The sequence below is a fragment of the Erpetoichthys calabaricus genome, chromosome 4 (assembly GCF_900747795.2).
Source record: "Erpetoichthys calabaricus chromosome 4, fErpCal1.3, whole genome shotgun sequence".
NCBI lineage: Eukaryota > Metazoa > Chordata > Cladistia > Polypteriformes > Polypteridae > Erpetoichthys > Erpetoichthys calabaricus.
In genome coordinates, this window is record NC_041397.2 from 66,148,490 (window position 1) to 66,175,190 (window position 26,701).

Consider the following 26,701-nt stretch of genomic DNA (forward strand, 5'->3'; position numbering starts at 1 on the left):
TACAATAGAAGAACCTGTATTCCCATGGGGCAGAACTGTTGGGTTCCCTGGGGGCTACCAGGGGGAGCTACTGGGATTCACAGTCCCTACTTTCAGGGACTTTTATTTGAACTGGAAGTGCATCCAGCAGGCTATGCTCTAGCACCCAAGTCATAGGTAAAAGAATCCGCTCAACCTCATCCAGGCGAGTTGGAGTCGAGAGTGGAGGACGGATAGTGATCGCCTTGGAGTAGTGTAGTAAAAGAGAGAGAGTAAGAGAAAGAGGGAGATTTTATTGTATTTAACAGTAAGCCTGTACTGAAAGGTATTTGTGTAAATAAAGCTTATATTTAAACCGGGAGTTGTGTCAGTGAGTTTGTGTTTGGGGTTTGGGGTTCTGCAATGCACTCTAGTGGTCACAAAAGAATAAAGAGTATAATTTACTCATATCATAACCCTAACCCCTAATTTATGAATGCACTTGAAAATACATATTTAGGTAAGAGCCAAGTCATAAAACTAAATACCTGAGGCAAAGCATTTTTCTAAAACCTCTTATTCAGTATGTCTTGTATAGAATCTAAACTATTTCCACAGTACTGAGACCTAACCGAGACTGTGCAGAATACCAGACCATCGCGGGGCATAGTCACAGTTGCTTGTCTGTTCGTGTTTGATCTACTAATTAGAATAACAAAGAATATTGAATGTTCTAATCAATCCTTAAAGCAATGTTTTGTTTGAAGTGAACAATGAAACAAGTCCTCTCAGATAGCTTTGTTTGTTTAAGGGTGCAAAAGATCAGAAATGTCCTTGTTTGAGGGTTAATCAGAAGAATAGTTAGGTTGTTTGTGGTTGGCCCATTAAAAATAATTAGTGATCGTGAAAGATCCAGACTAAATTTCAGCCAGAATCTGAACCTAAATTAATTTGTTGTTTCTGTCCAAGTCTCTCATTTTCCTTTATTTCCATAAAGTTCAGGTGCTGGTTAATATTAGTAGCTATCTTTTATAGTGTAACTGTGATGATGTCTCGCATCACTTACGACATATATCACCTGCATGATGTACTGATGAGCAGGAGTTACAAAATAGAGGTGACAATGAGAACAAATATACCAAATGGTGGCACTCACAAGAACAAATAAATTTACATCACCAAAATTACATTAAAAAGTCTAAACAAAGATTGATAACAATTATAGGCACATTCTAGTTAATAAACAGAAATTAAAGAAAAAAATTAGTGTGTTTTGGACACAATCATAAAGAGACCATCACAAAATGCTTTACAAAGACAATACTAAGAATAAACAGTAAGCTCATCTTTCTGACATACAGTATGTTACAATTATAGGCTGAAGTAAAGGATAACAAAATATGACTTTGGAGTAGATTGACAACCGTGTCTGACAGTATGGTAGTATTAGAATTAGTACAGTTGTTGCAGAACAATAACTTTAGAATACAGAAACGGACAAGTCTGTTAAAATGCAAAGGAAAAATAGTAAATATTTATTCATGGTGTTAATGAGTCATGTAATAGAGTTTCAGGAATAAACCTAGCAAGTGAATTGCAGAATTACACTATCATCTCATATCCCCCTCCCACTGCACGTCACCTTTGTTCCTGCTTCACAATCATAATAACACAGTAATCTCCTGTGCTGTTCCAACACTTTTGTGTACTGCTAGAGTTTTGTTTGCTGAGTCATTCCCCTAGCTTCCCAAATTTACTAAACCTCTAGTGTTTTTGCTGGTACTTTTGGTCCTTGATTTCATCCTTTCCCCTTTGTTTTTCTGTTTTACACTGATTCATGCTCTTTCTGTTTCAGCTGCCTTGGCAATGCTCTTGCTTATTAATCTTGTTCATAATTAGCCTTATTTGCACTCCAGACTTTGCTTCTTTGACTATGTGTCTGTGTCCTTTAGATGTCTATCTTGATTACATAGATTCACAATTAATTAATGAAAAGGAGTATGTTTTGCTTTAGTAAGTTCAGCAAAACTATCTGTGCTAATGTACTAATGGAAACTCAATTGAGGATAAAAGTGTGGGTGTTCGTAAAAGTATGAAGAGGTGGTATGGGGCAGTGCGTGTTTTACGGTGTTATGACACTTACCTTTTGAAAGGAAAACAATCTCTAATGCATAGCAAAAGTAAGTAAACATATCCATAGTCTAAATGTACTCTGATATCATTGAAATGGAAACATGGAAATGAAACACATAAAGTTAGAAATTAACACTCATGAACAGCAGCCCTTTAGGGAGGGAAATATGCCTTAATTGTGGCAGTTATGTTCTTTGAGATTTTTAATGTTTTATGACATAGCAAATAAACCATAGTATTTTAAAAGTTGGATATATTTCAAATAAAATTGTGTGGGTGGGTTGTGTGTGTATTTTGACTGATTTACCACATTGTACCTATTGCTACTAAGACAGGTCCTTGTTCTATGCAACTGTGATCTGAAAAGGTGAGTGTAAAAAATATCGTACAGAGAGAGAGAGTGATTTGTACAGAAAATACATTTCTTTTAAAGCATTCTTATAAAATGATTGCAGCTAAGTTCTGTTACTAATTTTTTAAAATTTCGCCGAAGTAGATTAAAGCTAAAACTAAATTTATATATTTTCTTGGAAGCTTATTTATGCATGTATTCTCAACTGGAAGAGACTGAGAAGGGAGTAATCTTACGATGTCTTAATTTTAGGTTTCATGCCTAACATACTGTGAGTGACCTTTGCAAATGTGGAGTTCTTTAGCTTCAGCTGTTGTTCATTTCAATATATTCTGTTTCTTTTTCCTCATAAAATGTGTTTATTTTTATTTCAGGTACTTTTTATCAATCCTGCTCAGGAACACACTAATGAATTGCATGGACTGGCTCAGCGATTCTTGAAGCACAGTGTACCTCTTAGGTAATGAGAATGTGCTTAAGGGGAAAAAATCCACATTTTAAGGGCACACAAATACTCTATAAAGTGGTTCTTTTGTTTTGTAGCTTCAATTAACAGTTTAATCTTTTCACAAATAAGTAATTTTTAAAACAACTCTATAAAATTGCAGAAAAATAATGCGTTACTTTTATTACTGATTTAACTTCACACATGCAAGTAACTGCAGAGACAAGTTGCATATCATCTTCAGAAGAAGACAGTCTGGTGCAATGCTGAAACATGGAATATGGATGAGCTATATAGGTGTACCTAAATGATTGGTTCAAGTAGGGCTGCACGATAACAGAAAAAATGATTATCACGATTATTTTGCTCAAAATTTTTATCACGATTAATAATGACGATTATTCCTTTGGTAAATGAAGTCTGTGACCAAAGCAGTGTAGCCTCGGCCAGTTATTCACAGATGCTGCCCTAATCATATAAGCTGCGTTGTCCGTTGTGATGCACACAAGTCTTTCTTCCACCAAGCCCCAAGCGGACATCGCTTCTTTGAGGCCCACTGCAATAAACTCCGCTGTATGGTCTTGTGGGAAAAACGAAGTTTGCAAAAGCTTGCTTTTCATCTCAAACTCGCTGTCAATAAAATGAACTGTCAAGCTCAAATACGGTTCCGCAGTTCTGCTTGACCATAAGTCGGTCGTGGCAGCAAAATATTCAAGGCTGAGCCTGAGAATTTCTCTTTCTATTTCTTTTCGGCATTTCGCATACAGCGAGGGCAGCGCAACATTGGAAAAATGGTTGCGTGAGGGAATGCTATATCTTTTATCAAGTGTTGCGATCATTTTGTTAAACCCCTCACTGCTCACGGTGGTTATTGGACACATATCCTTGGCTATATGGTACGTGATCGCCTCTGTTATTTCCCGGTGTCTTTGCGAGCTAGGCAGATATGGTATTGTGTTGAACAATGTCCCTGATATTGTTGTCTGTGTTGTGGATGGCTGGTAATTTCTTGTTGTTGCTGTTTGTGCCTTCAGTCGTTGAAATTCTTGATAGTGTACTTTGTGGTGGCTTTTAAGGTGGTTGATGAGGTTTGTTGTGTTACCTTGGGACGTTTGGACGGAACAGGAGCAAAGTTTGCACAAGACTCGTACCTGATCAACATCACATTCCTCGAAATCGAAATAGTTCCAGACAACTGAGTATGACCCCTTTTTAGGAACTAACGATCGCACTTCTGCACCTTCCTCACGTTGCTCCGCCATCATATGTTTATTCTGACTGACTGTTATTGCTGCTATTGACTTCTACTGCTTCAGAAAGCGCTTGCAATCTAGACGCAGTAACGTCATAGTGACGCAGTCCAATCCGTAAACTCAGCCCATAAAAAACAGTTTGGTCTTTATACTGTAAAATCGCGACGATATTTATTAACTGATCGTGGGTCATAAATATCGTTATCATGAGAAAAAAAAGATTAATCGTGCAGCCCTAGGTTCAAGGCAATATGTTGAAAGGTTTAAATGAAAAATGACTGGTACTAGGCAGTTTTTCAAAGGTCACATTTACTCTGTTTTTTGTATTTTTTTTTTCAATTTGTTATATAAATTTTAACTGTACAATGTTGTTGTTTTAGTTAGTTTGCTCTCAACATTGTATATATTATTTTTTACTTCAGAGGTCAACAAAATATGATATTTGCCTAAGGGTGTGCAAATATTTGTAAGGAACTTTATACATTAATAGAGCATTTACATACAAATTAAAAGAAAATATAGATTTAAAGAATTCTATTTAGCATCCAGTACAGGTGCAGAACTTTTTATTACATGCTAAGTACTTTTATATGTGATTACTGTGTAAATGTGAACTTGATCATTATGTAAAAATAAAGCTTAGACAGTATTTCTACAAATTCATTTAGATAGATAGATAGATATATAGATACTTTATAACACAAATCAGTGACATATTGATGACTGATTATTTTACTGTATGCTACTTTTGCTTAAGTAATGGTAATAAATTAAATAATACCAGCTACATAATAAAAATGGGGGAAATGTATAAAAATTACATTTAAAGAACTCTTACTGACATTTTTCTACTGTTTGTTATAATGCTGTCTCACGATTCAAGCAATCAATTAAAAAGCTCTTTGTATAGTTAAGACCATAATAATATGATAAAGTAGATCCAACCGCATTCTTTCAGTTTAAGGGTGAATCACATACAGTAATCCCTCGCTATATCATGCTTCGACTTTCACGGCTTCACTCTATCGTGGATTTTATACAGTATGTAAGCATATTTAAATATATATCGCAGATTTTTTGCTGGTTCGCGGATTTCTGCAGACAATGGGTCTTTTAATTTCTGGTACATGCTTCCTCAGTTGGTTTGCCCAGTTGATTTCATACAAGGGACGCTATTGGCAGATGGCTGAGAAAGTACCCAACCAGAGCGCCTATTACGTATTAAATAAAACTCCTCAAATATATTGTGAGCATGGGGGCTGTTCGCACCCCTAGAGGATACGGCCGCTCCTCACAAAATGCTGAAAGATTACCTTCACACTGCTCTCTTCCTTGCTGGGCTTACATGTGGCTGCTTTGTCAAGCGATATGCTTCCTGCACAGTGCTTCGCATACTTAAAAGATCAAACAGCACGTATTGATCTTTGATTGTTTACTTTTCTCTCTATCTTGCTCTGACATTCTGTGCTCCTGACAGAGGGGGTGTGAGCAGGGGGGCTGTTCGCACCCCTAGACGATATGGACACTCGTCTAAAAATGCTGAAAGATTACCTTCACGTTGCTCCCTTCTGTGCAGCTGCTTTGTCAAGCGACATGCTTCCCGCACGGTGCTTCGCATGCTTAAAAGCTCGAAGGGCACATATTGATTTTTGATTGTTTGTTTTTCTCTGTCTCTCTCTCTCTCTCTGACATTCTCTGCTCCTGACGGAGGGGGTGTGAGCAGAGGGGCTGTTCACACACTGGCCTAGAGGATTCGGACGCTCCTCTAAAAATGCTGAAAGACTACCTTCACATTGCTCCCTTCCTTGTAGCTGCTTTGTCCGGGAGTGCTTCGCATACTTAAAAGCCAAACAGCCCTGTTGATTTCTGTTTGCTTTTTTCTCTCTCTCTATCTCTCTCTCTCTGACATTCTCTGCTCCTGACGCGCACTCCTTTGAAGAGGAAGATATCTTTGCATTCTTTTAATTGTGAGATGGAACTGTCATCTCTGTCTTGTCATGGAGCACAGTTTAAACTTTTGAAAAAGAGACAAATGTTTGTTTGCAGTGTTTGAATAAAGTTCCTATCTCTCTACAACCTCCTGTGTTTCTGTGCAAATCTGTGACCCAAGCGTGACAATATAAAAATAACCATATAAACATATGGTTTCTACTTCGCGGATTTTCACCTTTCACGGGGGGTTCTGGAACGCAACCCCCGCGATCGAGGAGGGATTACTGTACTGAAGTATAAATTAATGGGAAGTGCATTAAAAACTGAAGTCAGGAAGCACTTCTTTATGCAAAGAGTTGTGGAACTCCAGAACAAACTACCGAGACATATATTTGAAGCAGAAACCTTTACAATCTTTAAGAAGAACCTGGTTGAGGGCTTGATGGACTGAATGGTCATTTGGTCAAATTTCTTATGTTCTAATATTTTTAATTTAAACCTTCGTCCTACTATGAAAAAGGCATTTATAGTGCTATAGTTGGAAGACTTGAGTTTAAATCCGAGCTATGTCACAGTCTTTGTGGTTTGTGCATTTTCTCCCCATTTCCATGTGCACTTTTTCAAAATGTGCCTTTTCAGTTGAGCCATTATAAGCGAGTATGTCCTGTCCAAAGGTGTCTCTTGTCTAGTTCTACCAGACTGGTTCCATCTCCCAGTAATATATAAAGCAAGCATAGAAAATAAATGAATAGATAGAAAACTAATTGGTCTCACAGTTATGACATTCTTTTCAAGGTGAAGTTCATTGACATTTTTAACTTACAAATTTAAGTTAACACTGTGGAAACTAAACAATTGTAAATCTGGTATCAATCATAGTGAAATAATGTGTCATATGTATTACATAATTTTTAATTCACAAAAATGTGATTGCCTTGATCATTAACTGTGGCTTTTAGAGCTTCTTCAATACACAATTTATACCTTCTCCCAAAAACGAATTTATTGTTAGTGATTTTGGTTATTTCAGTCTGTTCAAAGGCACTGGAATTAGTAATACTGTATTAGAAATATTGAGTAATGTGCAGTAGTAATACCTTCCTTAAATTAGTTACCAATATAAATAGATATACTAACGTTCTTAGAAGCTTTTATACCTGCATCACATTTTGGTACACATATATGGGAGTGAGGAATCTGGACAAGAAACAGTAGTATGCTCTTTATCTAAAGAATCAAACCTAATTGATAAGAGTTGGATTCTTCATCCTAAAGGATAACATTATTCAAGGCATTGTTACACATATGAATTGTATTTGTCAGTCTGATCTTGAACTAACCATAAAAAAATGTAATTTTAAATGCTCAAAACTCATCAGCATAGAGCTGTTATCAAAGAAGAACTGCAGATGATATTTGGAGAATACCTATTGTTTAACAGCAATTTTGAGTTTTTTTGCTATTTATTTAATACATCATTAAGTATCTTGTTAATTCATCTGTAAATCAAATGTTACAATTTCAGTGTCTGTAAGTAATATTTTTACCCTCTCACTATGTTACAAAAACCTGTTGTGTGTAATTTCAGATTAGCCGTAATTATTCTAATTCCTTTAATATCTCCATATAACCCAAATCCTACATTTTTCTTGCTTCCAAATATGCACAGAGCTACTGTAAGCGATCCTTAATAATTAATGCTAAGCATACTCTGAACAAAGCAAGTCATTCACACAACCAAACAATGTATCATCTTATTAAAATGCAGAGGTTTAGCAGTTAGATAGGGAATATGTACAACAAGTTACTCTGTTTCAACAAGAATATTGCTGTGTGACCAAAATTACTCTCCCTGGCATTACTGATGGATTAATTAGTCAGATAACTTGATTACAGTATCTTCAATATACATTACAATAAATAAGAAGGCATTACTGGCTCCCTCTTTATTGACATTCTGATTTTGTTTTTGATTTAGCTTAGAGTTTTTAACCTGTAGTTTGTTTACAAGATATTTAGTAATTTGATCTGAAACAAAGTGATTTTGGGTCCATGTACTGGTTTCAGAGTTGTTCATCATTAGTATGGCATGAATAAAGAAAATCATCTCTTTTGCCTTTAAACTTGGGGGGCCTTCTGTATGATAGCACTACATTTATACCTGACATTTGTTTTATTGCCATATGTCATGAAAACAATGGAATTCTTCTTTTTTATTTAATTTGTGCTTAGTAAAGTGAGTAAATGTAATAAAATGTAATTGTTTCTTGAAAATACTTCTTTACAACTGACTTCAATGTTACCGACAGAAATGATCCCAGAGTAGAGCAAAGGTTTACATGTGATAGTTAAGTTCTTGGCACTCATATACTCAAGAAGTCCAAAAGCAGCCAACTGCCTTGCTGGTAAAGATCATCTCATTGTTCACAAGGATCTTATAGAGATAAAATGAATCAATATTTAAGCCATCTGCCAAAGCAGCATAGCCAGCTGGGCAGCAGAGCCTGCTAGGGCAATTCTCCAGAGGACTAGCACACATTCAGACTCATGGAAGTATATCGTGTCGACCCTTCTCCCTAGAGAAAGGCAGCAAGCAGCAACCAAATGTCAGAGCTCTGTCTGATTAACCCAGTTGATTTCACCGATGTCTGGAAACCCTATAAAACATCCATCCTTATCAATTTCCTATCATATTCCGTCCTGCTTTCCTGACATTCGCAATGAGCCCTTTATTTGATGTTGCTTATGACAATGCTGGATGAAGCACAGAAACTCCCACTTAGATTAAGTCATATAGATGCCCATTTTCTTCAAAACTCTGAATCTAAGTGAACACAGTCACTGTCTTAAGAGACTGCAGATATACTTTAGTCATTAACATTAAAGCTTAAAATGCAAAACACATAAAAAAGCCACAGGCATCACTGACTTAAACCTTTGCTATCTTGCTCTTATTGTTTATATAAATATACCTCACTCTGAAGTGTAGCACAGTGGTGCTGTATTTAGAATTGTGCCTCACAAATTCTAGTATCCTATGCCTTGTTGTTATCCATTTGGAGTTTGTTTATTCTCTCCATGTGTGTGCTGACTCTCCTCCAGATGCTCTGGCTTTCCTTAACTGTTCCAAAATTATTTTAGGTTAATTGTTACTTCCAAATTGGAATTGTCCCATGTAACAGAGAGTGTGGGTGTTGGTGTGTGCATGCTTAAGTGAGGCCGGTGGTGGACTGGCTCCTTATCAAGGGCCGTTTTCTGGCTTACTATAATAGATTTGCGACCCTGATTTTAAATTAAGGAGTTTGAGAATCTTATGTTATGTTACTGCATATTAACATTTTGTTGATGCAGATTTGTGTAAGATCATTTAACAGCTATGTCATTTTATATGTGTCTTAGTTGAGCACAGTTAAAAAAAAAAAAAAAATCATTTCAATAATAAAGGTTTGTAGTACTCTGCTGCATTAATTTGCTGTCGTAATAGATTACCAGTCATTTCAGAGTTCACACTACTTTATCAAAGCAGGTTGTTATTTTATCTGTCAACATGTATGAAATTTAAGTAAAAATACGGTATTTGTATTACAATTTTTATTACATTATTTTAAATTTACTGACTGCAAAGTTTCATTGCAGTGTCTACATTACAGATTAATAAGACATATAGTACTACATCCTGTTCAGATCATCCTGCCCGGCTAGATAGCAGAGAAAGAAGAAAATTTAATATTGTGATCGACGGCTACTGATGCGCAGTGAGGGAAAAGTAGTGGAACTTTCTCTAATTGATAAAGGAGAGGAGATCTAGGCATGTAAGGGTTAGACACACCAATAATGGGGTCATTTATAGGGAAATTGCTTAATAAGGAAAGAGAAATGTGATGCTTAGAGTAGAAAGGGAAGTCAGGATATTGAAGAGAGCAGAATGTTTATCCCCTAGAAACAAATGCAGCTTTAGTAGAAGAAGGTTGATTAACAGGGGAGCAGTGTTCTTCTTTTTTGTTTTGACATGTACTTAGTAATCCAGATAAGAAAGAGGCGGATAGGACACTATTTGTTACAGATGTCACATTTACAGTAAAGCGCTGAAGCTCTCCAGCAACTCAGGGTCCTGTATAGCTTAAATATACTGTACTGACTGCTACAGTGTGAAGTAATCACTACCTGAGATAACCAAATGTTAGCATGGTTGAGATAACTGAGGATGACTTGATTAATGACAATCAGATTTTAAAAACTTTTAAATTGTTCCTCATAAAAAAATGTAATTTTTCTAAATTTATGTAAAATCGAACGTCACATTCCATATTATTAGTAGGTTTGAGATTGTTCAAGTTGAGCAAGATAGAAATGTGTGATAGCAAAGTAATGCCCTATCAAATGATACTCCAAATCTTGCTTTTAGAGAAAAAGGAATTATTAGAATCCCTTGACTATCTGATAAATAAGCAATGCTTTTATTCTAAAAAAGACTAACCTAAGGAAACTTTGTTTGTCATGCAAACTTTTACGTAGGATCTGTTCTGTTCATTTAACCCACAACCTTTTAAGAAATATTTTCAATTGAGAAAAAAAGAGTGAAGTCTGCAGGCAAATAAGAAACTGGTGGAAGAACCAGAGACCAATTTCCCTTATCATTCTTCATTTTGCTCATCTGATGTCTTTGCAGTGTGATCCAAAGACATACAGTACATTGATAGTGTCCCTCTATATTATATAACTCATCTTATTTCCAGAAGATGCACTAACATTTGCTACATTAGCCTTACAGAGTCCCACAAATGTTATGGGACCACAGTTGCAATCTTCATTGTAAAGTATACAAAGTTTTTTTTTATTTTTTATTATAGAGTATGTATAAAGTTCACAGCCATGCAAATATTTTTTTGGCACCACTGTTTACATCATTTCATTTTAACTCAAAATCCTAGTAACTTTTATGTTGAAAATAAGAGCATGACTTTTTGACCCAAGCACCTTTTCATTTTAAACAAAGAAACATGCAAAAAATGAAGGGTTTCTTTAACTGAACTTTGTTTTTTATTTCCTTATCTGAATTTCTAACATAATAATACATTTTTTAATTTGTATTTTTATTTTATAATAGGATTGGCCTTGTGTTCATAATCAACAGTTCAGATAATGTAGATGGCCATAAAGATGTTGGTGTTGCACTTTTCCGAATCATCAATTACCTGACAGAGGAGTATGACACCTCACTGGCTCTTTCCTTCATGTTTTCTGTAAGTATACCTGTACTACAGAGGTAAATATTTAATAAGCAAATGTTTTTAAAATGTATTTATGTATATTTGATTTGATATGGGTTTAAGATCATGGATTTATTCCTTTGATTTTGATTTGTTGTAATTAAGTCACAACAGTGGTGTCTCTGTCTTTCTCCCTGAAGAGCTTCCGGCCTGCCTACCAGGGATAAAACTTTCTCTGAAATGTTTGCACAACAATAAGCTCCTCTACACCTCTTTAAGCCTTCACACAGGCTCTCCGATTCCTTGGCATGAAGCACTGTTTCTATTCTGTATGTGCACACTCCTAGCAGTACTCACTACTGCATGCAACCCACAGGCATCAGTAGAAAGTAATGATAGACAAGAGTGCATGTATCTCTTTAACACTTAATACTGTTATTATGATTTATACAAACTTGTGCTCAACAGGTTGAGTTCATATATCACTTACAGGCTATATCTGATTATTATTGGCATTAAACAGGACCATTTTATTTCGTAATCACTCCCATTACGAGCTCTTCTATAGCTTCACTACAAATCAGTTAGCACTGCTAATACATCGGAAAATGTTACTAATTGAGATTATTTTACCAAAAGTGTTTAAACATACTTTCCCATAGAATTTACAGCATTCAAGGGAGTTACAGGTGCCCAGGATAACTCAGCGACATAGCCCTTTTAAGCTCTCTCTCAATCTCTGTCGGTCTCTGTCGATCCTGGATTTTGTGTGTGCAAGCTGTAATGACGATTTCAGAATCTCTTTGCTGCAGCAAGTGTCTTCGAATAGGATGCCAGTACACATACCTATTAAATAGGCTTAAAATTGCTATATTATATTTGTTAGCGCTAAATATTATTAGATAAAATGTGGTTTACATTGAATAAAATATTGTTTACATATCTTGACATTGTTCCCTTCCATATGGCTAACTTATTATCTGTTCATCCCATAGATGTTGTGACTCATTATTTTTCCATCCCAAGGATGGTGTGGGTGGCTTCCTCTTTACTGAGTCCACCAGTTTAATAATTGTGTCTTCAATGGCCTTATGTCTTTTAAGTGCTTTTGCCTCCTGTTTATGTTATGCCATTTAAAGATTTTTGTGAAGCAACAAGATCAGACAGCTTTGCTTGTTTCCTCTGCACTCTAATGAGGTAGTGGCCAAGGCACTGAACTGTAAATTATACAGATAATTGATCATTTCCCACCTGTGTCTTACTGTGTGTCCCTGAGCAAGTCACTTAGCCTTCCTGGCTTCAATTGTAAAACTATATATATATATATATATATGGAGGTGAATGTCTATGATATGGTTTGCATATTTGTAGCTGGAAATCCACAAAGGTAGCAAATGATTCACATATCTTAAAATAGCTTTTTATTCCTAAATTTTTGATTCCTACCAGGAATCATCATCAGAGGAAAAAGATTAGACTTTTAGGACTCCAAGGCAATATATAGCAAATAAGGAGGGGCGGATGGGTGAATGTGGGTGTGGGGTTCGGAGGGTGTTGGTCACAAAGTGTTATTTATTATTTGCATGTTCTTCTTTTCAAGCCTACATATGTTGGGTTCATGTCCAAATGTCCATTAATAGCATTTTCATTGGATCGCCACATTTCAGCCCATTCTCTGTCACTTTTAGTACTAGCCTGGAATCTTACTTGCAGTGAGTACAATCTAAAGGTGTGTCTGGTTGAACTTGTTTGTGTGTAAATCAGAGATCGTGGATCCTTTTAACTACAGTTTGATGTTCCTGAATATAAGTGTTTTTGATGTTTGCCCTAGGTATACCATTTTACATGCATTACATGGTATGCTATAAACTGCGTTCCGTGTCTCTGCTGCTGATTTCTTGCTTTTAGCATTAAAAAGGACTGTGCAGCATATTTGTAGGCTTGTGTGCTACATTGGTGCCTGCTCTGGACGGGATAAGTGCTTTACCTTCTGATACACAGTGATGATAAGGAACTGTGTGCCAGGTGGGATGGGGGAGATTGGGGGTCAAGTTGGAGTTGATTATTTGCTGGGGTCTCTGGTGTCTCCTATGTAAGCATTGTCTGATAAATGTCTTTAGTTAGCCATTTGATGTGAACAGTTGGTAAAGACAGCGCCTTTCGTTCTTTCTAGTCTCCTTGGTATTACAATGGGTGCAAACTCTTCTGAACAGAGTCTTAACACATCCCCATTTATGTGATGACGGAGAATTGCTAGTAAAGTGCAATATTTTGTTTGCATAACATTCCTTCCAATAAACACCTGTAATCAGGGTGGAGTCATTACCTCTTTCAATGGATATTCCAGGAAATTGATGCGCTGGTTTATTTCTTTTTCCATGGTAAACTGAATTGCAGGGATTATTGCATTGATGTGGTTATGAAAACCATTCAGTTGATCATTTTTTAACATGACAAATGCATCATCAATGTAGTGTAGTGTGTCAGAGCCACTCTTTCAAATCGCTGCAAAGCTGGCCATGAACGATATATTGAATCTAGTTTCAATTTGCTAGAAAACTCACTTTCATTTTAATGGAAAATAGTACAGACAAAAAGAAGTCATGCCAATGGGATCTTCATTATCAGGACTCTTAGCATAACTAGTAATGCAGCAATCCAATGCAAATACCATTAACAGACATTTGGACATGAACCCAGCATATGTTGGCTTGAAAGAAGAACATGCAAATAATAATTAAGACTTTTGACCAACAACCTCCGATCCCCACCTCATCAATCCCCCCCAATTCACCTATCCTCCCCTCCTCGTTTGCTCTATATTGCCTTATATTCCTGTAATTGAAAGCTTAGGAATTAAAATATATATATATATATATATATATATATATATATATATATATATATATACAGTACTGTACAAAAGTTTTAGGCAGGTGTGAAAAAATGCTGTAAACAAAGAATGCTTTCAGAAATATAAATAATGATTGTTTATTGTTATCAATTTACAAAATGCAAAGTGAACGAACAAAAGAAAAATGTAAATCAAATCAATATTTGGTGTTACTACCTTTTGCCTTCAAACCAGCATCAATTCTTATAGGTACACTTGCACAAAGTCAGGGATTTTGTAGGATTATAGTCAGGTGTGTGATCCACCAATTATACCAAACAGGTGCTAATGATCATCAATGTCACACGTAGGTTGAAACTCAGTCATTAACTGAAACAGAAACAGCTGTGTAGGAGCCTTAAAACTGGGTGAGGAACAGCCAAACTCTGCTACCAAGGTGAGGTTGTGGAAGACAGTTTCATGTCATGGCAAGATTGAGCACAGCAACAAGACACAAGGTAGTTATACTGCATCAGCAAGGTCTCTCCCAGACAAAGATTTCAAAGCAGACTGGGGTTTCAAGATGTGCTGTTCAAGCTCTTTTGAAGAAGCACAAAGAAACGGGCAACGTTGAGGATCGTAGACACAGTGGTCGGCCAAGGAAACTTAGTGCAGCAGATGAAAGACACATCAAGCTTATTACCCTTCGAGATCGGAAGATGTCCAGCAATGCCATCCGCTCAGAACTGGCAGAAACCAGTGGGACCCAGGTACACCCATCTATTGTCCGGAGAAGTCTGTCCAGAAGTGGTCTTCATGGAAGAGTTGCAGCCAAAAAGCCATACCTCCGACGTGGAAACAAGGCCAAGCGACTGAAGTATGCACAAAAACATAGGAATTGGGGTGCAGAAAAATGTCAACAGGTGCTCTGGACTGATGAGTCAAAATTTGAAATATTTGGCTGTAGCAGAAGGCAGTTTGTTCGTCGAAGGGCTGGAGAGCGGTGCAATAATGAGTGTCTGCAGGCAACAGTGAAGCATGGTAGAAGTTCCTTGAACATTTGGGGCTGCATTTCTGCAAATGGAGTTGGAGATTTGGTCAGGATTAATGGTGTTCTCAATGCTGAGAAATACAGGCAGATACTTATCCATCATGCAGTACCATCAGGGAGGCGTATGATTTGCCCCAAATTTATTCTGCAGCAGGACAACAACCCCAAACATTCAGCCAAAGTCATTAAGAACTATCTTCAGCGTAAAGAAGAACAAGAAGTCCTGGAAGTGATGGTATGGCCCCCACAGAGCCCTGATCTCAACATCATCGAGTGTGTCTGGGATTACATGAAGAGACAGAAGGATGTGAGGAAGCCTACATCCACAGAGGATCTGTGGTTAGTTCTCCAAGATGTTTGGAACAACCTACCAGCCGAGTTCCTTCAAAAACTGTGTGCAAGTGTACCTAGAAGAATTGATGCTGTTTTGAAGGCAAAGGGTGGTCAACACCAAATATTGATTTGATTTAGATTTCTCTTTTTTTCATTCACTGCATTTTGTTTATTGATGAAAATAAATGATTAACACTTCCATTTTTTAAAGCAATCTTTGTTTACAGCATTTTTTCACACCTGCCTAAAACTTTTGCACAGTACTGTATACTAGCAAAATAAATTAGTGTGTTAAAGAGGTTATGTAAACATATATATACATATACATATATACATATACACATATCTACATATACATATATATACATACATATACACATCCACATATACATATATACATATACAAATTTACACATCTACATATATATATACATATCTACATATATATTTTCATATAAATATATACATATCTACATATGTATACACATATGCACATATATATATTCACGGCATTCGCAGTCTGAATCACAATCTGATTGTATGGGTGGTTACCTACCAGGTAACACTTATGGTTGGCCAGCAAGTCAGCTAATATCAGCCACGGTGCCTTCAGTTGTGAGAAGCAGATCATAGAATGGTTGAAAATAGTTTACTGTCAAATAATGCAAAGAGTACGCGACACGTGTTTCGCCCTAATTCTTGGCTCATCAGGCGTACTCACTCACTGCACTCCCTTACGGGAATCGAACCTCGGACGTCAGCGCTAGAGGCGAAGCCCCTAACATTGCGCCACGGCGTGTGGTTCGTTTATTTGACAGCATGTAGATCGGGTTAATTACATTCACGGCATTCGTAGTCTGAATCACAATCTGATTGTATGGGTGGTTACCTACCAGGTAACGCTTATGGTTGGCCAGCAAGTCAGCTAACATCAGCCACGGTGCCTTCAGTTGTGAGAAGCAGATCATAGAATGGTTGAAAATAGTTTACTGTCAAATAATGCAAAGAGTACGCGACACGTGTTTCGCCCTATTTCTTGGCTCATCAGGCGTACACACTCACTGCACTCCCTTACGGGAATCGAACCTCGGACGTCAGCGCTAGAGGGGCTTCGCAGCGGTGAAGTATTGCTTTTAAATTTTAATTAAGAAGAAAAGAAAACCTTTTTAAATTGAGGGAAAATATACCAATAACAATTTGTTAAGGATCTGTTTTTTTTGTGAAGCTGCCTTTACACGGCCTGTCCGCTGTTTTATAAACGAACGCCATATAAGGCCGTCCTTTCTCCTTGCTTAGCGGTTCTGTATTGTTTTATTGTTCGTTTATTACGATTGTTATAGTTATAGTTGTCTTTGTATACCACGTCAGTTCAGCACTCCGGTTGTAATATGACCAAGTCGTGCAAGCTTACTGTTGAGAATGCAACGTATAGTTGTACAGGAGAAAAGCAATCTTGCCAAACTTAATTTAAACTTATGGTTTACACCGTGCTTTGTTTCCGCCTTAGCTGCACTTACGAATATGCTCGTATGCGTCACTCGCTCGCTTCTTATTGTTTCGCTGCCTTCTCAATTGTGTAATGAATGTTTTCTTCAGCGCTCTTTGGGGCTCTTCCTTGTTTTCTACGTACTGCGTTCACAGTCAGTTCACGTGATTACGTGGGAGGCGTGATGATGCGATACACAACCCTGCCTCCCACGGCCAGCGAGCTGCAGTCCATTACAGTATATGGACAAAAAAGAGGTTCCAGTTATGACCGTTACGCTTTGAATTTCGAAATGAAACCTGCCTAACTTTTGTAAGTAAGCTGTAAGGAATGAGCCTGCCAAATTTCAGCCTTCCACCTACACGGGAAGTTGGAGAATTAGTGATGAGTGAGTGAGTGAGTCAGTGAGGGCTTTGCCTTTTATTAGTATGTATATATATATATATATATATATATATATATATATATATACAGTATATATATATATATATATATATATATATATATATATAGTGGTCGCCTGAGGGAATGACAGGTTATGGGAAATGAGAAATGTTGGGGTACCAATCTGGCTGTTCGTGCTTACTTCTATGTCAAACAAAAACAAACACACAGTGGCACGAAATCAACAACAAAATACTGCCTCTAATGGGCGCTTTGCATTAAATGGGTCAAGCTGTGAAGGAGTTCTGTCTAGTCAGTTGCTCAGAGAAGAAGAAGCAGAGTCGATTACCATCACTAGAAGGTTTCCCAGCACTGTGGAGGAACAGAAGGATATGTATAAGATATACCTATATAGTAAAATAAACAAAGAAACACATAAAAAGGTTTGGTGTAGCCATCCTGTATACTTGGTAATGTCTTGCAAATTGAAGCAGTAAAACAACATGTCTTTAAAGACATGAGTCCAAAACAGAACTGAGAACTTAGATCTAAGATGGCCGTTATATACAGTAGTTGGTAGGCTTGAAGAGGAGGGCTCAACAGGACCGTAGGTGGAAGTGACATCTTTGATAGATGGGTTCATTGAGACCGAAAGCAGACATGATGTGTTCTAGGAAGCATGTTCTTCAGATGGTCTGTACAGGGTGAGAAGAGATAATGTTAGAATATAGCGCCAATCCCTGGTCCAATGGGGAAAAACACTTATCTGAGTCTGTAAACTATCTTCCATGCACACTTGTTTTTTGTTTCTGATGCTGAATTCATTTGAATTTCCACATGGGATTAATAAAGTTTATTTTATCTAGTCTAATTAGCTTTAGTTGTTTCATCAGTTTGCAGCCTTCAGGCACTTCTGTCAAGCTACCAATAAACCTCACCTATTTTTCAGTAGAAATACTGAACACCCAGTATTGTTTTAGATGTAGCATCATAGTTTTCCTTTTGAACTAAGCCATCACCTTCTTGTGCTTCACTAGAACTCATGCTGTCACTGTCCATTTCTGAAGAATTGTTACTACCATGAAACAATAATCAGTTTCTTCTTCAACTGTATAAACACAATTTACTTCTTAATAGCTCTATTCAGCTCATCCTTCTGCTACAAATACTATTTCAACAGCCACCCTTCGTTATTAGCTGCTGTTCACAGGAGATGAGTAAACTAGGGATAGTGGTGTGTATGCGACTAGCAGTGTATCTCATGGATAGCATTTGAAGAAGTTAAAGACTTGATCAGCCCTCCTAGTGGCAGGAATACTTCTTGAGAAACAAAGACTATACAAATTCCTTTTTGATTAAATTCCAGGATAGTCCCTGCATAAATCTTGTACTAATTAAATTTTTCAGTTTTGCCTTTTTAGCATGATTTCAAAAGTTTGCATTACATTTTCATGCTTTTAGATGGCCTGCTTGTATTTATTCATATTATAAAACAGAAGATTAAACTCTGTGTATTAAGGGAATGTACAGGTGTGCGCTGCTTAATGTCCACAATATCATCTGTAAAATAGGACATTATACGATTTGGACGTTGTGCGGAAACCAAATTTTATATAGTACCTAGCAAAGCTTTATGGGGTACTGTAGTGTACCTTAATTGACTAAATACAGAGAGATAACACAACAAAGTTCCAGAGACACACAATACTTGAAATTGGGTGCTGCTGCCTACAAGATGAAGCATACACTGTTATACAGTAAACTTTTTATTTGTAAGTCGGGAAAGTTCACATTAAAGTAACAAAAGAATGTATAATACAGTTCTAGCATCACAATCATTTTGTAAACAAGAGACATGAGATACATGTGTTGTGTGTAGGAAGCTGTTGTGATCACTATTACAGCAGCTACATCCTATTCTCCGATCAGGATTTCTGAACTCTATTATAACCTTATTGGACCACAAACGTATATGCAGTTGAGTGTTTCCTGAAAAGGACGCTATACAGTGTATAGCTATACTTTGAAGTAGGGGTCATTCTCTGCCTGCTGCAACATATTACTACGCAGACTTTCTGTCTTCATTCTTTTAAATGGACATTCTTTCATCCATACATTTTGATCTCTTAAAAGCCTTTAGAAGCGGGAGGCCTGCAAGGCAGTTTCTAGGCTGATTGATGGTGGAGCAAGACATCGCCTATTGAGTGGAATTCCTCTCTTCATTTTTGGCAGTCCTTTAGTGGCTCGCTCTCTGTGTTAGGGGCTGTTGCATTTTTAGTCTTTGTTGATGGTATGTCTTCTGCCACATGCAGGAAGCCACTAGCACCTGATAGAACTTAGCTGATCCCCTGTAATTGTGTGGGCCTCTTCAAAAGGGTGTCATGATCTCTTATTGCTAGACTGCTTTTGGTGGATTTTTTTCCAGGGTAACCAAGTCTGCTTTCTCTTCGTAGTCTTTGTTCATCCACACTAACATTTATTATTGAAACTGTGAATTTCCCATTCTCCCCCACCCAACTGTTTTCATCTTGTTCTAACCTATTGCCATATCTGCCCCAAGAAGGTCCTTGCTATCTGGGTAATCCTATGTAGAGTGACTGTTAAAAATTACTAACAGAAGTTTTGTTATGTTGAATATTTCTTCTTACCTTCTTTGGTTATTTTAAGTGAGACAGGTCTATATACTTCTTTATTTAAATTGTTAAGTTGTTGGATGCGTTTCATGTTACTTGGTATAGAACATCTCACATTCAGTTTTTATATTCTGATGACTGAATTCTGTTTTTCATAAATAGTGAAAGTATGATAGTTTCAAATATAGTCTCTCTAGTTGCAAAATCAAAAAGGAGGATGTTTATATTAAATGTTACAGTATATGCTCGAAAGGTGATCATTATTTTTTTTTTTTTTATGCACTTGCAGGTATATTCTGGTCTAAAAAGTGGAGAGGTATTAACTATTGATAAATTGATTAAATTCCTAAACAAAAAATATCCTCGTGCAAATGTTGATACAATCATTGGATCTGATTCACCCTATGATAACAATAGGAAGGTGAGTAAACTGGACTCCTCTAGCAAATACTATTTTTTTTTCTTAGTAAAATAGTAAATAAAACAGAATAAAAATATAATCAGCCGTTCCCCTCAAAGCAAGGCAAGTTATCTTCTAAAATCTTAAAAACAAAAAAAAAAAACTAATTTAATATAGTGAATTGCAGTTTAATGTTCTGTTAGTGACATGTTAACAAATAGTGTTTAGTAGGGCTCCAGTCGCAGTGGTGCTGGCAAAAAAAATTAGAGATCAGAAATATTGGATGACAATTCCATAAGCAAGGTTATCTGTCATATTATTCTGTGGCCTGTCAAAGCTCAGATTGTTTACTTTTGTGATGTCTTTTCTTTTGAAATGCACTAAATGATTGGTTGGATTCTCTATCCTTAAAAACAAGTGCTATCAAAATGTTATCAGCACAAATAACAAGTTCCTGAGCAATTAAGTAAAAGAAATTTTCAAAAAGTATTCAGACATGAATCTTATCAAATTAAAAAAAGCAATAAACATTGAGTCTCATTTTGTATGTTGCTCTTACCAACTTGTGAGGTTGGGTCAGCACACAGTGTGGAAATAGACTTCTTCAGTGCTTCAGGTAAAAGCTGTTTCCAGTTAAGTGAAGATTCACTTTTTTGGCCGTGGGTATTGATCTACAAACAGGCCCACACTTTTGTCAGTGTTGCTCCATAAAAACGGTGACGTTCAGCTTTGTTAAAACTGATTCCCAAGCTGACAGTATGTTTTAGTTGCTTCTCCTTTGTGTCAGCTTACAATATATTGCTGAGAGACATTTGTAGTTGGAAGTGTTTTTTATATTATTGATAAACCTGTCACAGATCTAAATCATAGATCTGATTTATACATGGGACTGAATAGCAGCTTTGGATTTCTCAATAAGATTGACAAGCTTTTCTTTTAAAACACTTCCAAAAGAAATAAAACTAAGGATGGTGGGTGAACTTGCACCTCTAAATAGGACATGCTTAAATGACTGGGTGTGTGGATGTCTATGAGTGTGACCAGTGCTGGACTTAAACCCTGTCCAGGTATATTTCCCACAGAATACTCAGTATTTCCAGAATAGCCATTGGCACCAAAACATCTTGAATTGGAAAAGAATCCTACAAAATGTACAATATTTACATACAGTGTATAGTGTATAAGTTCATTAAAAGGAGAACTAATGTGGGAGCACCTAAAAGATACCACAGAACCATAAAGGATATACTTAATTTTCTATGTGTTTTTTGAATTGTCATATTATATCTTTACATTGTATTTTGTGCAATCTTTAAATTATGTGCAAAATGCAGTCAAGCATTTTTGACATGGTTCAAAGTCATTTCTAAATTTCAGAGAAATTGACATCTTGTTCTTTGCCAAACAGTGTCAGGAAAAAACCTGAAAAAAGTAAAAAAAGAAAAAAAAAGTGTCTTAAAAATATGCATAAAGAACAACTGTAATAGGAAATGGCTGCTGTTGTATTTTGGCTCCTTGTGTTAATGGAAAGCGCTATTTATCACTTCGCCCACTTCTCTATTGAAAGAGACATCCTGAAATCCATGTGCTTTATTAAACGCATGATGGACCTTTCTTAAAGATATGTTATTGGGGCAGCACAGTAGTGTACAAATGTGGCAATCCTTCCCCCAAAATATAGTTATAGAGTGGCAGTTTATTTGCTTTTCCTGATGCAGGCCTCATATTTAGAGCACCCTTTTGTAGACTATTATTTTTCGGATAACACTGCACATGCTGTTTATATTACATGTTTTCATTTGTTTTATTTTTAATTCTACAGGTAAATTGCAAAGTTGATTTCTTTTTATTTAAACCATCTGCTTCTGATTGTGCTGAAATGTTCTCAGACACTTCTACTTGCATTTATATATTCAACCATGACAAACTTGCAGCATCTGCAGAGAGTCAATCAAGAGTAGTGCAGAAATAGACATGATACAATGTTTCATCTCTATATATATAAAAATCCAACATCTGTCTGTCTGTCTGTCTGCTTGCTTTTCACAAAAGAACTACTTAACGGATTTAGATTGGGTTTTTTCTATTATTTGCTTGAACATTCCGGTTGATTTGTGACTTCTCTCATTGCACTATGTATCATAGTTTGCTTGCAGGAGTGATATATTCGCAATAATCTGAGACAGAAGCTGCAGGCTGAGCGGAGGAGGAAGAGTGATGTCAGGAGTAGGGAGCCGGGTGGAGCCCTCCTTACCATTCTGTTTCACTATTACATGGGCAGAGCCACGGAGGACAGCTAGTCTTACATAAACATGAACAGAATATTAACTGACATCTTATTAGGAGCTACCAAGAAAGGAGTCTTTACCAAAAAAAGAAAAAGTCCCTGTCTAGTATGTGCCATATGTTAGATCACTAAGCAGACATTCCTTCCCTTAGTTCATGATGTACAGTTTTCTCTATAATTCTGCTGTTATATAATTATTACAGCAGTACTTTTTTTTTGTAAATGTTTGGAAATTCTTTCATTTTAGCACACATTTCCATTTGGCAAAGTGGGTGAGGGAAGATACTGTTGCACTCTTTCTTGCATACAGTTGAAGATAAAAGAAAAGTTTTATGAAATAGTCTTTCCCCTTTGAACTTAATGGTGTGGCATGTTTAATCTAACAGGATGGAGGAGCCTTTTATAAGAAGAGTGGGTTGGGTCCACTGCCACAAATTCTCTTCAATGGTTTGCCATTCATTCAGGAGGCATTGAATCTTGATGATCTAGAAATTGTTACCATGCAGCATATCATGGATTCAACTAATTTCATTCAGAAGGCTGTACTAACGGTAAGCATTATCGGTTCATTAATTTTCCCATGCTAAACTTACATTCTTCTAATTTACATGTCCATATTTGCTGTATCTTTGAGTTGGAGTTTGATTCAGTTATTCACTGGCGTGAATAGAATGGGTTGCTCTCAAAATGGCACCAAATTCACAATGATGCCCAGAAAAAGTAGTTTATTGACCTGATAATCCCAGTATGGGATGAATTTAAAGCAAAAACAGAAAAAAATACTGCTGCAACCTCTCTGAGCCCGTCTATGGTTCTTGATCCCCTGTCTGGCAGATGACAATGACAGAAACATTTTTCCACCAGCATGTGAACAATCACTCCCTACTCTTTATATGTATAGAAAAAAATGACCAAAATGTATACAAATACCCTTAAATTAAATTCTGCTATGTGCACTTTAATGAAATGTGAATTGTTTGATTTGTACTTTTAAACGGAGGAGCAGACATTATAGAGGGCACTATATACACGTGTTTCGCCCTAATTGGGGCTTATCAGGTGTATGTACTTTTTCATCCCCTTGCAGGGATCGAACCCCAATTAGTGCAAAACACATGTTGTGTACTCTTTGTATTATTTGGCAGGTACCATTGTGTGTGTGAGTTTGTGTGTGTGTGTATATATATATATATATATATATATATATATATATATATATATATATCTACACACACTCACACACACACACACACACACACACACACATATCACCGGCCACTTTATTAGGTTCACCTGTTCAACTGCTTGTTAACGCAAATATCTAATCAGCCAATCACATGGCAGCAACCCAATGCATTTAGTCATGTAGACAGTGTCATGACATCCTGCTGAAGTTCAAACCAAGGGAATAAAGGTTATTTAATTGACTTTAATGTGGCATATTTGTTGGTACCAGAAGGGCTGGTCTGAGTATTTCAGAAAGTGCTGACTTACAGGGTTTTTCATGCACAACCATGTCTAGGGTTTACAAAGAATGGTCAGAAAATGGGAAAATATCCAGTGAGTGGCAGTTGTCTGGGCGAAAATGTTTTGCTGATGCCAGAGGTCAGAGGAATATGGCCAGACTTGTTTGAGCTGATAGAAAGGCAACAGTAACTCAAATAACCACTCGTTGCAACCAAAATATGCAGAAGAGCATCTCTGAACTCACAACATGTCGAACCTTGAAGCAGATTGGATGCAGCAGCAGGAGACCACACTGACAAGAACAGGCAACTGAGGCTACAATTTGCACTGGCTTACCAAAATTAGATAACAGAAGATTGGAAAAATGTTGCCTGGAGTGAAAAGTCTCAATTTCTTCTCTGATGCTCGGATGGTAGAGTCCGAATTTGGCATAAACAACATGAAAGTATGAATCCATCCTGCTTTGTATCAGCGGTTGAGGCTGGTGTGGTGGTATAATGGTGTGGGGGATATTTTCTTGGCTCACTTTGGGCTTCTTAGTACCAAATGAGCATTGTTTAAATACCAAAGCCTACCTAAGTGTTTTTGTTGACCATGTCCATCCTTGTGACTGCAGTGTGCCCATCTTCTGATGGCTACTTCCAGCAGGATAACGTGCCGTGTCACAAAGCTCAGGTCATCTCAAACTTGTTTATTGAACATGACAATGAGTTCACTGAACTCAAATGGCCTCCACAGTCACCAGATCTCAGTCCAATAGAGCACCTTTGGAATGGATTGGACAGGAGATTTGCATCATGGATGAGTAGCCGAGACTCTACAGCAACTGTGTGATGGTATCATGTCAATATGGGCAAAAATCCCTGAGGAATGTTTCCAGCACCTTGTTGAATCTATTCCAAAACAAATTACGGCAGTTCTGTAGGTAAAAGTGGGTCCAACCCTGTACTAGCAAGGTGAACCTAATTCTTTCTTCTTTTGGTTTACTGCTTGACTTCATTTAAGTCTCATGCTCTGACTGTGTATTGACTTTCAGCACTGTCCTTGTTATGAGCTGGAGACACAAGCACTAAAAAGTTCCAAAGTACATAGTCTCAAAAATGCCCATTAGAGGGGAAAACTGTCAAACCCGGCTAGTAACAAGGGCAAACAAGGAATCTTTATATGTAAAAATATTTATTTTTCCAAGAAAAACGCTCTGTAACACTAAGAAGCTTGAAAAAGCACAAAAGACATAATATATTCTATCTTGGAAACCCCAAGAATAGTCGAAATACAAAGCAATAGGTCAAAATATCCTGTAAATCACTAAGAACAATTACAGCAAAATACAAGTACTCATCTCTCCTAAGCACATTTGAACTGTCAGATACTGTGGGAGACCCTCCAGATTTATAGGATGTAGGGAACTTCCTGGCAGTGATTGGCATGTGGCCCCACCTCTTGTGGCACCACCCACAAAACACATGGAACTTATCACAGGCAGCCTACAGATATCATCAAAATCAAGAACAAAGTACAGTATTGTGTGTATAATCAGCAAAAGTAATATTAACTGAAATAAATAGCACAACAAAGATCAAAAAGAACATAAAAGAAAACTTTTTATAACAGTCCTGAGATCACTGACCATGTACAGTATGTACTACCTAGATAGTAGTGCAACCCCAAGCCTGCTAAATAAAATCTTGTAAGTAACCTGTTTGTTGTCTGCGCTGCAAGACAGAAGAACTGTTCTTATTTTCTGTATTTACTGTATCTTCTACTACTCTTATTTATGTACTGTATTTACTTATTTATCACTTTATTGTCTTATTGCCTAAACATACTACTCTGCCCCCCTACTCCGCCACTGTGGCACGTGAGTTTTACTATTTCCTTGCAGTGTCTTGTAATAATAATGATCTTTCATCGCTAATCAAGCTTGTTCAGATAGAAAGGTAAATGTTAGATTTACATTGAGAAGAGTTGGTGATTGGAACACATAGATTTTTCTAAATTTTTTAAAATTTTTTTCTGTTCTTTAGCTTCTCCAGTGTTGTTTTATCTCTATGCTTTGAGTTACAGTGCTGGAATATAAACTTCATTCACCTTTTTGAATGTTTAGATGAGAGCCAGGGTTTTCTTAAAATTTCTTTTTGTATTTTGTTTATTCTAGTTTTACACTTATACTGACAATTAGTCCAGTATATGTTGCAGAAACACTCCTATAAAATCATGCTTTGGGTGATTAGCTTTGCTTGGATTTATAGTGATAACACTTAGTTTTTAGACTAAAAAGATCTGAGTTGATTTTATTAGTTCACACACACTACAATGTGCCTGTCGTAGGTTCAAAAAATTTGCCAATGGATCCTTCCTCCCCATTTTGGAGGAGTGACCTGATATAAGAAAGGTTTTGGTGATGTGATATGCCTTTAATTCCCTTAATGATGGCCTTGAACAAATAAGTAATGTTTATATTATTGAAATGCTTTTATTTTCATTTAATGATATGTGTTTGCAAAAGTTTAATTTTTTAAAAGCATCCTGTTTATCATATTC

The 26,701-nt window shown here is 36.7% G+C and overlaps 1 protein-coding gene across 1 annotated transcript in view; it reads left to right on the forward strand.

Annotated features, from left to right (window-relative positions):
* Positions 1–26,701, forward strand: part of uggt2 (UDP-glucose glycoprotein glucosyltransferase 2) — a 638,028-nt gene that overhangs the window by 330,868 nt on the left and 280,459 nt on the right. Inside the window, exons 15-18 of the mRNA XM_028799549.2 lie at positions 2,818–2,903; positions 11,181–11,316; positions 20,293–20,424; positions 23,077–23,241. Coding sequence (XP_028655382.2) covers positions 2,818–2,903; positions 11,181–11,316; positions 20,293–20,424; positions 23,077–23,241 — 519 coding nt within the window. The remainder of the gene's footprint in view (positions 1–2,817; positions 2,904–11,180; positions 11,317–20,292; positions 20,425–23,076; positions 23,242–26,701) is intronic.